The 17,666-nt window shown below is 49.0% G+C and overlaps 2 protein-coding genes and 1 long non-coding RNA gene across 4 annotated transcripts in view; 2 read left to right on the top strand and 1 right to left on the bottom strand.

Annotated features, from left to right (window-relative positions):
• The first annotated feature begins 9,091 nt into the window (after positions 1-9,091).
• Positions 9,092-14,011, top strand: Gpr61 (G protein-coupled receptor 61). Its single transcript, XM_042279718.2, has 2 exons — positions 9,092-9,186; positions 12,094-14,011. Exon 2 carries the CDS (start codon positions 12,662-12,664, stop codon positions 14,009-14,011), a length of 1,350 nt encoding a protein of 449 aa, XP_042135652.1. The 5' UTR covers positions 9,092-9,186; positions 12,094-12,661.
• A 188-nt stretch (positions 14,012-14,199) lies between these two features.
• Positions 14,200-17,666, top strand: part of Gnai3 (G protein subunit alpha i3) — a 40,738-nt gene continuing 37,271 nt past the window's right edge. The window contains exons 1-2 of the mRNA XM_076574816.1: positions 14,200-14,253; positions 14,877-14,958. The gene's annotated coding sequence lies outside the window, so the exon portion shown is untranslated. The remainder of the gene's footprint in view (positions 14,254-14,876; positions 14,959-17,666) is intronic.
• Positions 14,350-17,559, bottom strand: LOC121830289 (uncharacterized). Of its 2 annotated transcripts, none has more exons than XR_006073449.2 (3): positions 17,420-17,559; positions 16,331-16,479; positions 14,350-14,669 (listed from the first exon to the last, which is right to left on the bottom strand). It is a non-coding gene; the product is annotated as an uncharacterized LOC121830289 (long non-coding RNA). The 2 variants fall into 2 exon arrangements; XR_006073448.2 differs by having other exon boundaries at positions 17,301-17,437.

Here is a 17,666-nt window from a genome sequence, read left to right as displayed (position 1 = left end):
TATTAAAAATAGATTTTTTTCATATAATACTTGCTGATTACAGCATCCCCCTTCTTCAGCTCCTCCCAGTTCATCCCAGCCTCTCCTTGTCTGGATCCACCCCGCTTCTGTCTGTCATTAGGAAACAAACAAAAATAATAATAATATGATAAGATAAAACAAACACATCGGAATAGGACAAAACAATCAAACAAAAGGGAAAGAGCCCAAGAGAACCCATAAGAAACAGATATCGATACATAAACAGATGATATCGATGCAGAACCCACTTGTTCACACTCTCAGGAATCTCATAAAAACACAAAGCTGAAACCTTTAATCCCAGCACTCGGGAGACAGAGCCAGGCGGATCTCTGTGAGTTCGAGGCCAGCCTGGTGTACAGAGTGAGATCCAGGACAGGCATCAAAAATACACAGAGAAACCCTGTCTAGAAAAACAAAACAAAAACCCACAAAACTGAGAGCCATGATATATACACAAAGGACTTGGCTCTGAGGCAACCTTGTGAGACAAGGAGCCTCCAAAGACGCTGCTGAGTCTGTTTTCTGCTGGCCATCTCCTGCTGGCCATGCAGCCTACCCTTCACAGCGCCCTCTTTCCCCAGTGAGACTCCCTTGGAGAAAACTAACTTTTCATATGCAATTGATTATCAGTTGGAGAGAGCTAACCCCTACCTGACACTGCTTGAACCTGAGACTACATAACCCAGGGCCCTAGGATAAAACCAAATACCACTGTTCTGTTAAAGGGATGTGGCAACAAATGACTCCTGATGACATTCTTCTGTACACACAGATCAGTGCCTCGCTCAGCGGTCAGCAGAGAAGCCGATGGGAACAAATACACAGGCTCACGGCCAGACAACAGACAGAGAGTGAGGGACCTCAAGATACTCAGCCTAAACAGGGTGTCTCCACCAAATCCCTCCTCTCAGGGCTCTGGGATGTACGGGCCAGAGGGGATGGAGGACACCGAGGCATCAAGATCTTCTAGACACAACAGGATCGAAGCACATATGGACTCACAGAGAATGAGGCGGCACACACAGGTCCTGATGTATTTTTTAAACTGTCCATTCTCCATGACTTGCTAAGCCTGTGCCTTCCTCCTGAACCACACCCCTCCTCAGCTTCCTTCCATCACTCACAGTTAACACCCCACCCAGAAGAAGCTCCTAATAGCCTATATAGCTCAGCAGGCTAACTGTGGTCTTCGAGTAATAGACTCTTCCGAAATAGCTCCTAGAGTTGGGCCTGGAGGCACAGGTCTGTAATCCCAGCACTGGGGAAGCTGAGGTATGAGGATTGGCAGTTAAGGTCAGCCTGAGCTGTGGAAGAACCTGCCTCAAATATTAAACAAAACATGCACAAAGTAGTCCCCAGAAAGTGGGTTGAAGGTTTGAGGATAAATAAGTGATACATGGGACAGGGGCTGGAGAGATGGCCCAGAGAGTAAGAGCAAGGGGTGCTCTTTCAGAGGACCTGAGTTCACGCCCTGGGCAGCTAACTGCTGTCTGTAACTCCAGTCCCGGTGGATCCGACGCCTTCTTCTGCCCTCTGAAGGCACTGCATGCGCATTCAGGCAAGCATCCATACACATATAATTTTAAAAGGGGCCTGGAGCAAAGGCTCAGTGGTTAAGAGAACTTGCTGTTCTTGCGGAAGACCTGTATCGTTATTGCACAGGACCTGGGTTCAGCTCCCAGCACCCACATGATGGCTCACAATTGTCCTAAACTCCAGTTCCAGGTGATCAGATGCTCTCCTCTGGCCTCCATAGGCACCAAGAATACATGTAGCACACATACATAAACACAGGCAAAACACTCATACATAACCTTTAGTCCCAGCACTCCCGAGGCAGAGGCAGGCAGATCTCTGAGTTCAAGGGCAGGACAGCCAGGGCTACACAGAGAAACACTGTCTCAGGAAAACAACAATAACAACAAACAAACAAAACAAAAAGAACACTCATGTACACAAAATAAAAATAAGTAGATTGTGGTGGTATTGTGTTCCCCCAAAATATTGTGCACCCTAATAAATTTATCTGGGGTCAGAGAACAGACAGCCACTAGATACAGAGGCTAGAAAATGATGGCACTCATGCCTTTAATCATAGCATTCCAGAGGCAGAAATCTATCTGTTCAAGGATACAGTCAAGCATGGTGACTCACGCCTTTTAATCCCAAGAAGTGAGCCTTTAATCCCAGGGAGTGATGGCAGAAAGCAGAAAGGTATATAAGGCGTGAGGACCAGACACTAGAAGCATTTGGCTGGTTAAGCTTTCAGGCTTTCTAGCAGCAGTTCAGCTGAGATTCATTCTGGATGAGGACTCAGACAGAGGCTTCCAGTCTGAGGAAACAGGATCAACTGAGGAACCGGCGAGGTGAGGTAGCTGTGGCTTATTCTGCTTCTCTGATCTTCCAGCATTCACCCCAATACTTGGCTCCAGGGTTGATTTTATTAATAAGATCCTCTAAGATTCCTGCTACAGTAGATCTTTAAAAGAATGAAATGACAAATGTCTGAAGTGATGTTAATTACTCTGACCTATTAACACATTGTATACAATTGTCAAAATGTCAGGTTTGTGCCCTGTAAAAACATACAATTTCTATGTACTGCTGTGTGACTTGAGGCTGGGGACATAGCTCAGGTGGTAAAGAGCTTGCTGTGTATAAGGGCTAAGTTTGACTCCTAGAATCCTTGGTTTGTTTGTTTGTTTAAAAAAAACCAAGCTAAGCTGGGTATGTTAGAGTACACCTTTAATCACAACACTTGGTAGGCAGAGGTAGGTGGCTCTCTCTGTGAGTCCAAGGCCAGCCTGGTCTGTATAGTGAGTTACAGGACAGCCAGGGCTCATGAGACAGTGTCTCAAAAAACCAAACGTCCAGGCTTGTCCTGTGCGCTCGTAATCTCAGCACGTGGGAGGTAGAGACAGGTCGATCCCTGGTGGCTTATGGTCCAGCCCATCCAGCAGCAAGCCCCAGTTCCCAGTGAAAGAAAGATCTGTCTCCAAACAAATAACAACAAAACAAACAAACAAACAAAGTGGGATTGAACTCAGGCCAGTCCCCGGGACCCACATAGTGGGAAGAGAGAACCACTCAAAGCGTGTCCTCCTACCTCTCCCTCCCTTTCTCAATATACAAACACAAAGAAAATGAGTAAGTGTTGAAAAAAAATCAAACAAAGCGGTGCCAGTCAGACGGTTCAGTGGGTAAAGAAAGCACCTGCCACCCAAACCTGACAGCTTTGCTGTGGTCCTGGAACCCATGGAAAGGGAGACGGGGAGCCAACTCCACAAATAGTCCTCTAATCTCCACATGTGCAGCGTGGCCTGCAAGTGCCCACACATACCTCCCTCTCTCTTACACACACACACACACACACACACACACACACACACACACACACACACACACGAAATACAAATTAATAATAATTTAAAATTTGGGACACAGGGCCCCATGTAGTACAGACTGGCCTAGAACTTGTTATGCAGTCAAGGATGACCTTGAACTTCTGATTCTCCTGCCTCCATCTCCCCAGCACTGGGATTCCAGTGTGTGTGTGTGTGTGTGTGTGTGTGTGTGTGTGTGTGTGTGTGTGTGTGCTCTGTTTATGCAGTCTCCGTAGTGGGGATTGAACTCAGGCCTTTGTGCATGCTAGGCAAGCATTCTTCCAACTGAACACCTCTCTGGTCCAATAATGATAGTTTTCCAACGTTTTGGGAAAAAAACAAACAAACAAAAAAACAACAAATCAAATTCTATCCCCCTTTAGAGCCCATGCCACTTCATGAAAATCTTTGTTTCTTCTTCTTCTTTTTCTCCTCCTCCTCCTTCTTCTTCCTCTTCCTCTTCCTCCTCCTCCCCCTCCCCCTCCCCCTCCTCCTCCTTTGGCTCTGCCCAGCACTTTGCCTCTCCCTTTCAGCCTATAACCTGCCCTTTTTGCAGCAAGAGGCCAGATTTGCTCTGTCTTGGATCCCATTCCCCATAGGGCAGGGGCACAATACACATACGTTGGGTCAATTGGAGCCTGCAGTTTGGGCTGTTGGGAGCAGAAGAGGGGCGAGGGAGGGGTGCTATGGTACTTCGGGTGATGGCAGGAGTATGCAGAATGGGGAGCCAGGGCCTGTACAGTGAGGATGAGGGGCAGTCTTGGCCTTCTCAGATCCTGGTCAGGAAAAAGAAGCCCTTTGTCGAAGAGTACAGCAATCGGGAGGGTCTTGGAAAGGAGGTGGGTTGATGGAGGGTGCCAGGGTCTTGGGGAGGACTCCAGGTTGCCCTGAGCCAGGTCTACACATTCTTAGTGATAGACCAAAACTGGGGCGGGGGATAGAACCTAGAAGCTCGGGGTCTGGTTGACCCCCCTTCACTCTCTAGCTGTGCAGCCTGGGGCAAATTTGTCCCTCTCTGGGTCTGTTCATCGGTAAGATCTGCTAGACTCCTAAATTCCGAAGACTCTTTCAGCTCTGGTAGTCTCGTTCTGTCAGCTTGTTCCCCGGGTCTCAACAGCAGAGCTAGTCTCCCCAAAAGGACCAGAGCTTGTGGCCACAGGGGCGGGGGCAGGGATGGGGCTCTGTGTGTGTTGTGTGTTCTCCATAAGCTGTGATCTCACTTGGAGGAGGTTGAAGTAGGGCAGGTAGAGACAACAGCCTGATTCAGAGCAAATAGGGGCAATTAGCCAGGCCCCGGGGAAGGGTTTTGAGTGACCCTGTGTCTCCCTTGCCTCTTTTGTGCTTCCTGTCCTCTCCCATACCTGTTCCCATCGAGTGATGCAGAATCCTAGTAACTAAGCTCTGCTCCTTGGAGGATGCCACGGAACCTCTCGGAGCCTCCATTTCTGCATTTGGAGATGTTAAAACTGACCCAGAGAAGACTGGGTGAGGAAACTGATTGTATGAAAGGTCCACCAGCATCGTGCCCGCTTTCAGGCTGGAAAAGAACAGCCTGAACTCATTGTCCTCCAGGTCCCAGGCAAATGGCCAGTGGTGCTTTGCCCCGGGCGCTGGTGTGGGGTGAGGCCTATGGAGGGACAGGCTGATGCAGGTGTTGGATGGGAGCTCCTGATAGAGAAGCAAGGCTCGAGCTGTTCTTGATTGCCACTGAGATGGCCGCTCAGCCCATAAACCTGTTTATTGTGTTGTTATGGAGCCAGAGCTGTCTGCAGTTTTTCTTTGGGGGTCCAGGATTGAGACTGGCGGCTGGTTAGGAAGCAGACAGCATGGCCAGGCCTGTTCATTCACAGTGGATGTTCCTGCCACTCTTTTGAGCCTGGTTCATCCGAGGCCCTCAGTTTCTAATCTGGTTGGGAAGGATTTATTTTTGGGTCCTTGTAACCTAGCAATGGGCTCACATGACCAGTGGCAGCTGCAGGCTGAATATACTGTTGGATCTCGGCTCCTGGCAGGGGGTGTGGGCCAGACTGTGGGGGAACAAAAGGAATGGAAAGGCTCTCACCTCTGCCCAGCCCCCTCCAATGGGGGCAGGGGGAGGTGGATGCCTAGGGAGCAAGCGCGTTGGTGCTGATGCTGCTGGGTCTCTGGACAGCTAAGGCCTGAGCCACCGTGGAGAGGGCCCAGCTGACAGCCTGCTCTTGGGGTGTCTGCGTTGGGATGGAATGACTGGGTGCCCAGTGGATGGAGATGGATACAGAGAGGACACAGTGCTGGCATGCTGGGGTGAGGCCAGACAGTGGCACAGGTGGCTTGAGAGGCACTCTGTATTTAGTAATGAGATCTCAGGGACACTCCTGGTACTTGCTGTGCCCCCCCAGCATTTTGCTCCCTCCCTTTGTTTCCTGTTAAATTGTTAATATTCCTCGGAGAGAGAACACATGAAGCTGCTCTCTGTGTGAATGGATTGATCAAGCTCTGTCCTGAGCAGATTTTGGCAGAAGGCAGAGGGGTGGGGAAGGACGAGAGGGTACCACCAAGCAGGAAAGGCACTTCAAGGAGGTCCAGAAAGCCACTTAACATTTACTGAGAAAGGATGCACAGCTGAGAGATAAATCTGCTCAGCTTCAAGGTTTCATCCCGGGCAGAAAAGGGTGGATGGGATGGACAAAGCCTCTCAAGAGGTGAGGGTAGGCAAAGACGGGATAGGGCTCTGTTGAGTTCCCAAGGTTCCACCTGACCCTCAAAAGAGACATGGCACTGTGGGGAGGGGGTCTTCCCCATCCCGTGACAGGGGTCCCGGGTGTGCCCACTGGACCAAGGGCAGCTGGTGGGGTTTAGAAGACCATGTCCAGTTTCTCTCCCTTGGTCTTCTCTCCTCCTCCTTTGTGCTGGGGAAACCGAGCTGGGTGTAGTGTAGTCTCAACATCCAGAAGGCTGAGGCAGGAAGATCCCACATATAAGGTTAGCCTAAGCTACAGTGCCAGGCGTTTTCTCAAAAACAAACAAACAAACAAACAAACAGGGGTTGGGGAGTTAGCTCAGTGGTAGAGCTCTTGCCTAGCAAGCGCAAGGCCTTGGGTTCAGTCCTCAGCTCTGAAAAAAAAAAAAAAAAAGAAAGAAAAAAAAGAATGCTTAAAACAAACAAACAAACAACCCTCAATGAATGGATTGGAGTAAGGGTGTGAGGTCAGCAGCTACTCTGACCCTCACTGAATAGACCTCAGGAGGTCACAGCAGCCCCTTTACTGATGGCATTGCTGCTGTCCATTGCTCCAGCCTTAGGCAGTTTCTTCCCCTGCCCACCGGTCCTTTTCCCTCTCCCCTGAGCCAAGATGGCTTCCAGCCTCTGGGAAGATGAGTTAGAACCCACCAACTCCTTCATACCCCTCTCCCCAGTTGCTTTTTAGTAGAAGTTCATGACCTTGCCCTTGACCCCACATCAGCTTATTGGCCAGCCATAATAACTGTACTAGCTCCCTGGGAAGCATACTCTGTTATTATAGCCTCTGTATCCCCATTAGGGACACTGGGGAGTGAGGAGTTTTGCACTTTTGACATATGGAAAAACTAATGCATAGCCAATTCGGAAGCTGAGGTCTTACTTCTGACCAGCAGAGTACATCCAAAGATGAACCATGGTTTCCTGGCCTGTCTAGTGCCTTTGTCGATATTTCTGTTGTAGAGATCCTGTCTGCTCTAGCAGATCCTGTCTGCTCTGGATCCCTGGAAGGGCTTCTGGGCCTTGTGTTGATCTGTGCCTTTGCCTCGAGTGTCCCATCGGGGTTCCAGAGAGACCATGAGACTGAGGAAGACTGAGAAAACATTTTATCTTCAAACAGGCTAGGGTTCCAATATTGGCTGTATTTGGTCTGGAGAAAGTCACTTCACCTCATGCCCTCTTCTCCACAGAGGTAATTTGTGCCTTAAACAGTGGCATGAGGACTGAAGGTGTTATAGGTCATGAGTCTGCCACTCATTAAGAATTCAGAGATAGAGACTGGTGGTAGCTGAGATCATTTACCAGCTTTAGGGAGTCAGTTCTCTTGGCCAGCCTGGCTGGGTGGGGGGGCACACACCTTTAATCCCAACACTTGAGAGGCAGAGGCAGGAGGATCTCCAAGTTCGAGGCCAGCCTGGTCTACAGAGCAAGTTCCAGGATGTTACACAGAGAAACCCTATATCAAAAAAAACAAAAAACAAAAAACAAACAAACAAAAAAAAAACATAAAAAAGTCACCTTGTCCTTCTGAGTCTCTTAGGTGGGTAAGTCACTGGTTTTATGCATTGTCTAGATCTAATAAACAACTCTAGAATTCCCTTGGAGCCAGAAGGAGGTGTTGAATATGCAAGTGACTTCCCACGAGGCTCTGGGGGCAGCTCCAGATCTGATCTGAATTTCCTCTCCAGGTTTGCTATGTGGGGTGTAGACTTGGAGCAATGTCCTCACCTCCATAGCGTGCATGCCTTGGGCCCGAGGGTTGGCTCAGCAGTTAAGAGCACTTGTTGCTCTTACAGAGGACCCAGGTTGGGTTCCCAGCACCCATATGGTGGCTCACAACCATCCATAATTCCAGTTTCAGAGGATCCAACATCTTCTTCTGACCGCCACGGGCAGCACACAGGTGGTACATACACACACACACACACACACACACACACACACACACACACACACACACACATAAGCAGGCAAAACACCCATACACCTAAAACAAAGCTAAGAGAGAGAAAATATTGAGTTCATATTCTGTGGAAATCATAAGCTGCCAGCCATTAAGCACCTGTCCTTGCTGTCAGTCACTGACAACGTTCTTCAGGGCTAGCAGGAGGCCAGACCCCGAGTCTCCTTTCTGAGGGTTTGTCAGGCAAGGTGGCAGGCACTCTGTGAGTGATGCTCTCAGCTCTGTCCAGCCCGACAAACACAGACCAAACTGAGCCTTCCTGAGAGTCTGCCTCACGGAGCAGAGGGGGGAGTGGATGTGTGGAAGGTAGTTTCAGGAGAGACTAGATTCCCATCTCCATTAGCCCTCACAGCGTCATTCCAAATAAACACACAGTGTAAGAAAATAATAGTGAGTGCTTTGGATGGGGATAGGTACAAGGTCATGATAGGGTCTTTGACTCCTCCTCAAATCCCACTGCTACCCCTTAATCTGTCTGCTATACAAATTTGTCACTTTCTGAAGGAGTCAAACCATGAAGCTGCCTCAGGAATCTCAGCTCTTCAAAGGCCTAGCCTTGGAGTTCTGGCTGTGTATGGACCTGCCCACTACAGAAGCACCTTGGTTCTGGTATCATACAGAACCATGCAATAAATAATAAGGATGTCAGAAACCTCAAGGATCATCTACCCTATAATCCTATTGAACAGATAAGAAACAAAGGCCAAATGGAAATGACTGGCCCAAGGTAACTCAGCTATTAAGTGCCCAGGACTTTTTCTTTTTCAGGACGATTGGGAGGGTTTCCCCTTCCTGTTTGCCCATGAGCTGGCTCCTGGAAGCTTTTGAGATGCAATCCAGAATCCCGAGAGAAATATGAGGGATGGGGCTTCCTGAGCACTCTGCCGGGGAGCCCGGAGGCCCAGCTGTTTGCTCCAGAAGTGGCTCTAAGGGGCTGGTGGAAAGAAGGAGGTCGCTAGGACCCAGAAGCTCTCTGAGCATCCTGCTCTGCTGGCTGCCTCTCTCCGCTCACTGCAGTGGTTCAGGCTTCAGCAGCCTTGGAAGAGCATCAGCTGAGAGGAGCTATCACATAGGAGCTGGGAGATGCTCAGCAAAAGGTAGGAGCTGCCCCGACTAGGCCAGGGATGGGGGCCAGACCCCGGGCCTGGTGATGAGCGCTGCCTCACCTCACTGAAGGGCGGCATTCCAAGGGGCAGCCCACCCTGCTGTATGGTGGGCAGTTCTGTCAGAGGATGGGCTCCCAGGTGTCCCAAAGGTAGTATTGGGATGTGGGCATCTTTAAAGCCTAGAAGTGGGAGATTGATCGTCTCCTACTGGCAAGAGTAACTACATCCTGCAACAGACAGCATTCTGTCTGCTTTGCTCTGTGTCATAGAAATAGGTCTCCACATCCTAGGAATAGGCCCTTCAGCATTCCAGGATGATGGGCATCTGAGTCCTGGGCGTGGGCAGCTCGGCTAGGGAGAGGTGTTGAAGGTCCCTGGAAATCTCCCCTGGCCTAAGAGGGCCATATTCTTGTCTGAAGGCAGGCCCAGTGCTGATCCTCGGCACAGAAGCTCTGGATGTGAGAAACAGGTACATGTGAATCCCAACAACACCTCTGTGGCCTTGGGCTAGGCACGTGTGCATATCCTACATCCTGAAATGAGGAGATCTGTCATTTGATCCTGGCCCTGCCAGAGACCAGACCTCAGACCCTAGACTGGCAGAGCCTTTCAGGTTCTGAAAGGTCTTGGAGGTGATGCTGAAGGAAGAAGTGGGAGGATGCGAGCATCTGTTGAGGTAGAAAGCGTGATGACATGAGTTAGGAGTGGAGTCAGACTCCTTGGATTCCCCCTATGAAGCCATTACACCACCGCCCTCCCCTCCACAACCTCCTATCAATGAAAGAGTACCAAGTAGCCAAGGATATTGGTCTGTCTGTTATGTGGTAAATTGGAATCCTGGAATTTGAAGTCACTGTAGAAATTTTGATAAGACTGGAGGGGAGGGGGCTTAAGAGAGAAAAATGCTCAGTGCTTTCCTGCCCAAGGCTCCATCATGGCTGCAGAGCATCCCTACGTGTCCATGTGTCCACAGGAAAACCATGTCCGCTCTTATCAGTCTGGGACTGTAGCTAGGTCTTGCTGGATTGGTATATCCTGCTATCCATCTACAAATAGTGGATTCTTTCTCCTGTAGGTACCACATCTTTTAGGCCCCACTCCCAGGTAGAATGGATATGGAGAGTAAAGGGTAAAGACGTATCCTCTAGGGTTTCTTTCAGGCATTTTTTTTTTTTCCTGGTAGACTGCCTTATGAGAATCTGACATCTCCCTGGAGAGAGGCAAATCTCTAGGCAGTTGTCCAAAGTTAGGGAAGCTGAAAATCCAGGAGCCTGGGCTATCCTCTTCAGAAGAGAATCCCCTGGCTGGCACACAGATGACTGACTGAATATTTCGGGAGTTTGTACTCTGGGGCCAGGATCCAATTAACCAGTTTGAGTCTGATTCAACTCACAAGGATCGCACTGAACACCTAATGCATGGATGGCACCTGAGAAGTTGGATTAGCGTGAGGTTTATGGGGCCACCCCAGACCTATGGTGATTGTAAAGCAACTTTGAGAGAAGCGAGGCTCTGGCAGGCTGTGTGGTTCTCCTCACTGCAGTTATAGAACCGATAGGTTTGTTTTTATGGGGAGCAGCCGCCAGGTGCTCCCCATCCCAGGAACTCACGGAGTAGTAAAATGCTCTATGTAGGAAGCTGGATGGTTTTCTAGTCCACTCCTCCCATTTTACAGCTGCAGAAAGTGTGGCCCAGAAAACTTTTAACTTGTTTACAGAATGGCCATCAGACTTCCCATGTCTGTGGCTTGTCTTAAAGCTGTGTAACTCAGCGTACTGTGTTGCTACATACATACATATACATATATATACATACATACATATATAAACACACCCTGTGGACAACCTATTTCAATTATGTACAAACTTAATGTGAATAATGACACATAAAACAGATGCAACCTGTCACTTGCTCGGGAGATATGGGAGGTGCTGATTTAGTCTGATCTTCTCTCTTCTATGTGTACCTAATTCTATAATCAAGGTCCTCTACCCTGCCCCCCACACCTTCACCCTTTTCACTGGGCATTCACTCTCTCACCCTTTGTTCCGTGACCACAGGAGGAGGCCAGAACCAAAAGGGCTTCAAGGTGAGCTGCTCTCCCTCCACCAGCCAGGACATAGCAGCAGCCATCCCAAGAAGCTCAAGAGCAGGTAGCTGAGCGGGGCAGTGGTGGTGCACTCCTTTAATCCCAGCACTCAGGAGGCAGAGGAAGGCGAATCTCTTGAGTTGGAGGCCAGCCTGGGCTACAGAGTGAGTTCCAGGACAGCCAGGGCTACCCAGAGAAACCCTGACTCAAAAACAGAACAAACACACACAAAAACCAAAGAGTAGGTAGAGAAGGACAGCTTTCAAGTGGCGTGTGCCCACTGGCTTGGGCGCTGAGGAGCAGATGAGCTGGCGTTCCTTGCACCTGGGCATTCTGCCTTCACTGCAGCTTCCTCGTTATTCCCAGCCTGGCAGCTCTCTGATTACAGCACAGTTGTCCTTTATAGGTGATAGCCTTAGAGTGGTGAGAGGCATGAGGGTCTGTTCACCTTCAACAATGACTTACCGAACACCTAGATTCTAGTCCGTGGGGAGGCGACTTTCCTGCAGAGAACAGCAGAGTAGGCAAAAGAACTGTCCCTGGAGCCAGTCTGCCTTAACTTGTCTCTCCTGTGTTGTGTGGCTTTGGGTTCTCTAGGCTGCGTGTCTATCTGTGGAGATCATACTGTCTCAGAGGATCGATCGTGTGAGGATGAAAAATGAGTTGATGAGCATGGAGTGCAGGGGACGGGGCCTGGCCTGGGCAGAGCACCATGTAAACATTATTCCATGTGATTAGTGTTGCTATTAGGCAACCAAACCAGACCCGGTGAACAGTTACGGAGTAGGTGTTATTCCTTCCTTTAACAGATGCCTTCTTGAGGAAACTGGAGTCCAGAAGAAGTTGCAGAGTGAGTAATGCCCAGACCTGGAACTAGAAGCTGAATCTTATTCTCCTACTCCCCATTCTGATGAAAACTCAGAAAGTTCACACAAGCTACCCTAAAGCCAGGGCACTGTCCTAGAGCTCAGCGGGACCCTGGAGAAGGGAGACAAAGGATTTAGAATTGCCCTCAAAAGGGAAGAAAAGCATGGAGAACTAGAAAAGGAAGTGGGAAGAGAGGTGCCAGAGACCACTTGCAAGGTGGCACACAGCAAGTATGTGAGGATCAGTCTCTTGCCTGTCGGCTGGCTGCTACCATCACCGGGGCTGACCCTGGGGCTACCTCCCGACAGAAACTGGACATGAGCTCCTGAGTTCAGAGCTGCCTGGCCTGGCACCGGCACAGAGGAGCCCAGCTTGGAAGGCTGGTGATCCTGTGGAAGGCCCCCCACGAAATCGGGAAGCCTAGGCCTGGGCTTTACATCCCAGGGCTGTGGAGTAGGATGGGGGATGGGCCTGTAACAGGAAGTGCCCTGGGTGTCCTCTTTCGGCCCCATGGAGTCCTCACCCATTCCCCAGTCATCAGGAAACCTGTCTACTTTGGGAAGAGCCCTTCAAACCCCAGGTCCCTCTACTGCCAGCGGGGTCCCAGAGCTGGGACTTCAGGACGTGGCTTCCGAATCTGTGGCCCTCTTCTTCATGCTGCTGTTGGACCTTACTGCCGTGGCTGGCAATGCGGCTGTGATGGCTGTTATCGCCAAAACACCTGCCCTCCGAAAATTTGTCTTTGTCTTCCATCTCTGTCTGGTGGACCTGCTGGCGGCTCTGACCCTCATGCCCTTGGCCATGCTGTCCAGCTCCGCCCTCTTTGACCACGCGCTCTTCGGGGAGGTGGCCTGCCGCCTCTACTTGTTCCTGAGCGTTTGCTTTGTTAGCCTGGCCATCCTTTCGGTGTCGGCCATCAACGTGGAACGCTACTATTATGTGGTCCACCCCATGCGCTACGAGGTACGCATGACATTGGGCCTGGTGGCCTCCGTGCTGGTGGGCGTGTGGATAAAGGCCCTGGCCATGGCTTCTGTGCCGGTGTTGGGAAGGGTCTCCTGGGAGGAAGGAGCCCCCAGTGTTAACCCAGGCTGTTCTCTCCAATGGAGCCATAGTGCCTACTGCCAGCTTTTTGTGGTGGTCTTTGCTGTCCTTTACTTCTTGCTGCCCTTGATCCTGATCTTCGTGGTCTACTGCAGCATGTTCCGAGTGGCTCGTGTGGCCGCCATGCAACACGGGCCGCTGCCCACGTGGATGGAGACGCCCCGGCAACGCTCCGAGTCTCTCAGTAGCCGGTCCACTATGGTCACCAGCTCCGGGGCTCACCAGACTACTCCACATCGGACGTTTGGGGGTGGGAAGGCAGCAGTGGTCCTCCTGGCCGTAGGGGGGCAGTTCCTGCTCTGTTGGTTACCCTACTTCTCTTTCCATCTCTACGTGGCCCTGAGCGCTCAGCCCATTTCAACGGGACAGGTGGAGAATGTGGTGACCTGGATTGGCTACTTCTGCTTCACGTCCAATCCTTTTTTCTATGGATGTCTCAACCGTCAGATCCGGGGCGAGCTTAGCAAACAGTTCGTCTGCTTCTTCAAGGCAGCTCCGGAGGAGGAGCTGAGGCTGCCTAGCCGGGAGGGCTCTATTGAGGAGAATTTCCTGCAGTTCCTCCAGGGGACTTCTGAGAACTGGGTGTCCAGGCCCCTCCCCAGCCCCAAGCAGGAGCCACCGCCTGCTGTTGACTTTCGAATCCCAGGCCAGATTGCTGAGGAGACCTCGGAGTTCCTGGAGCAGCAACTCACCAGCGACATCATCATGTCCGACAGCTACCTCCGTCCTGCCGCCTCACAGAAGGGGGAGTCATGATGGACACTTGGAGGGAAATAAGGCTTGGGGCTGGTTTATGACCTTAAAGACTGTCTTTTCCAGCTGCTGGGGTTTGGGCTGGGGTCTCTGGACTTAGCTTTTGCTTGGTGTTTCCTGGGTCAGGACCAGAGTCAACAGGATGGACATGTGGCAAAAGCCTTGGACTTGGCTATGATCTTTGACTATTGGGGGAGGGGAACCTGGGTATGGTGAGACGATGATGAGAGAAAAGGGTCACAAAGGTGAGGCGAAGCCTTTCTACCAGTGAACTTTTCATGCCTCAGGAAACAGGGGAACTTCCTAAGGGTAGGCATTGGAGCAGCAGGCTAGGAGCAGGGTTATTCTGGGGACCATTAAGGTTTACTTCTTTCTGGTGTAATAGTCCAGTTTAACATTTACATTGAAACAAGGTAAGGAAATAGCCCACATCTTCTCATTTGCTTACTAGGTTAAAAAAAGAACAAAACTGTAGCCAAGTGTTACCATGAGTTCATAGATTCCTTTTTAAAAGTTAATGTCTACGATTTCTCTTAAAGTGAGTAGACCGGTAGGGTGAAGTCTCTCTGGGATTTGGCCAGCAGCAAGGAAAAACTGCAGGAAGGGTAGTGGAGGAGAAGACAGGAACACTCTCTGCAGCTCTCTCCCATTCTGCTCTTCCCTGCAGAGGAGATCAAGTACGGAGATCTCAGCAGAGACAAACAGGAGACAGGCTGCCCCTCCCCTCCCTGTCTCTTGAGTAACTAATAGAATATTGGGGGTCAGAGCTGGGGGGGGGGTGTTAGTCTTTGAATTGGTAATTTGGCTGGATACAGAAAGGCCAGGTAAGTTACTCTGATCAATAATACTGCCAATCTTTTCTTTCCAGGACTGGCCTCCCCGATCTCTCTCCTCATGGCAGTGACCCACTTCCAGCCCCCTGGACAATCGGGTACAGGAAGGAGACTAAGGTCGGGCAAGGGGAAGGGTGGGGCTTCCATAGTCTGTGAAATGCCTCCCTGTTCTCGTTCACTGCTCTCAAAATCAGCTTCTGTGATAAAGACTTAATACCTGCAGCCCTAGGTTGGAGAGAAGGCAGATTTTTGGGCTTTGGTGTTTATTGATTATGACTATAGGAACCATATTGGTTAGTATCAGCAATGGTATTTTCAATGGAGAGGGATTCATTGCAAGCTGGACAGGCTACCTATCTGGGACCTCCTGTCCATTCCACTTCCCTGAGCTGACTACCAAAGGGTCAAGGCAGAACCAGAGGGTGATGTAGTCTATACCTGAACAAATTTCTGGTTCATTGAACAACAAAGGGGGAAAGTGTGTTGGGGTGGAGTAGTTTCCCCTTTGGACAACTAATAAATTTTATGATAAAAGTTATATTGATATTAACACTGATTCCTTCAGTTCTATTCAATGCATAAATAGTTGAACGCCAACACTTTCTGGGACACACACAGATGATGTGTGGTCTCTGCCTTCAAGGAGCTCATAGTCTAACTTGATCAAATATTTGTATTTTTGTAGAGCATGTAGGTCTGGTTAAGTAGTACAGTATGGAGACTATATCCATGGTTCTATCTTCTGAGAATTCACTGAAGTGATGCAGAGGCTCCCTGCAGACTGTGACAGGTATGGGAGTGTAAACAAAACTCTCCAGTGAAGAAAACAACCTGCTAAATAAAACTTGGCAAACAGCTTTTTCCCCTTTTGGATTAGGTAAATTTCCAGGTTTCTGTCTTCCTATCTTTTATGTATTCTTCTAGTCTAGTACCTATTACACTGAGGAAATCCCTTAGAAGGTATACACAGCAAGGAGAGTCCTCTCATCCTCAAAAACCATTTCCCTCTCTCTCCTGAAATAAACTCATGCTGAGAAATCTCCTTCCTACTGTATCTTAAGGGAAAATTTTCAGACACTATTAATCCACCAATCAGCTAGTAGACCCAGAAACTGCCAGAAGATGGCAGTGTGAGCCCAGTAGAAACAGGAAAGGCCTGAATGGGTGTGTGTGTGTGTGTGTGTGTGTGTGTGTGTGTGTGTGTGTGTGTGTTAAACATTGCTTGGCAGCCATTTTGTTAATTTTTTTTTTTTTTACTTTGCCCTCCAATCCTTCACATAAAAGGAAGTTCTAGGTGCAATGATAGTTCTAATTCATACTGAAATAACCTGACACTGAGATCTTGCTGCCATTAACTAGTAAGTTTGGCATATAATCATTCACTTGCCTTTTTTTTTTTTCCTGGCCGTGTGGAACAGATAATAAAGGAAATAAAACTTTCCTTTTTATTATGCAGAGAACTTTCTCCACAACTTTTGCTATAACTTACTTTCCAGGAATTTTCTAGTCACCAAGAGGTATTGGTAAAGTCCAATATACAATCCTTAGCTCTTGAAAGGTGTTCCTGGAGCAACAGGATGAGACCATCATCCTGTCAGTTACTGTTGCCTACATCCTGGTGTTGAGGTGACTGCCATCCTAGATTAAAACAAAAACAAAAACCTTAGACTTTCTGTTGTCAGGTGTCCCCCCAGCAATACCTTCTAGAGGCCTGGTAGAAAAGGTTAAAATCAGGTCAATGTACTTACTGTGTGGACGTGGGAAAGCTGCTTAATTTCTCTGAGCCTATTTCCTCATCTGTGACAATGGGGATCAATATTACCTACCTCACAGGGTTGTTGTGAGGATTGAGATGAGACATGGCAGCACCTAGTCATACCTGGCAAATAGGTATTCAATAAATGTGTTTCCCTCTCCTTTTGCCCTTTTCCCCCAGAAGTGGTCATAGAGGAAAAGCAGCCTCTTTCTTTTTAATGGTCATTTGGAAATGATTGGGGTACTTTTCAGACTTGGACTGATAAGCATTGTGGTAAAGTGGATGAGGTTAATCTCCTAATTAAATGGTTCTAATTAATTAATTTTCACTGTACAGACCTTTCTGTTGGGGACTTGTACTTAAAGTTTAGGTTCAGCTAGAGAAATACATTTTAAATTCCAGGGAAAGATTTCAATGGCTGCAAAAAAACACATGCCCTTTCCTAAAAGTGGTTGAGAGTCACTGTGGGACTATTTGGCAGAAAAGGTATTTTAGGATTACCTTTAGTAATGTTATGATTTATTTACAAATCTTCAGGCTATACTAGAGAGACAACTTTTACTAAACTCCCCTTTTCTGTGGTTATCATATAGGAACTCTCGTTAAAGAAGGATGCACTGGTTGGCTTCTGGGCATGGGACTAAGTAGAGCCCTTGGTTTATATTGGAGAAAGGGAAGCATGGAAATGTTGAGTGAACTAAACCTGTTTTCCATGTTCTATTATTTGCTAGAAGTCGAGTGATCCTTTGTCAACATAGGAGTGCCAGGCAAATGTACAGCTCACAGAGATTCATACGTTGCAGCCGAAGGACTAAGACATACTTAAGAGCAGGAGGAAGCCCACTCCTAGGCACCATGGGTGTAGCGCCAGGCATAGACGGAACCCAGGCTGGGCGGTGTGTCCCATTTCAAAGATCAGACTGGGACAGCTTTGGCTGAAGTGTCCAACACTCGGCTTTGGGCAGAAATTCGGGCTCTACAATCACAGATCAAAAGGGTTTTTCTGGCCAGGGAGGCTTTTCCCAAGTTCAATTTCCAGAGGGCTGTAAGCTCTTCTTTAGGAATCCGG

This window comes from Peromyscus maniculatus, chromosome 6 (assembly GCF_049852395.1).
Source record: "Peromyscus maniculatus bairdii isolate BWxNUB_F1_BW_parent chromosome 6, HU_Pman_BW_mat_3.1, whole genome shotgun sequence".
Classification (NCBI taxonomy): Eukaryota; Metazoa; Chordata; class Mammalia; order Rodentia; family Cricetidae; genus Peromyscus; species Peromyscus maniculatus.
The sequence above is the reverse complement of the archived record's forward strand: the minus strand, read 5'-3'. Positions and strand labels throughout refer to the sequence as shown.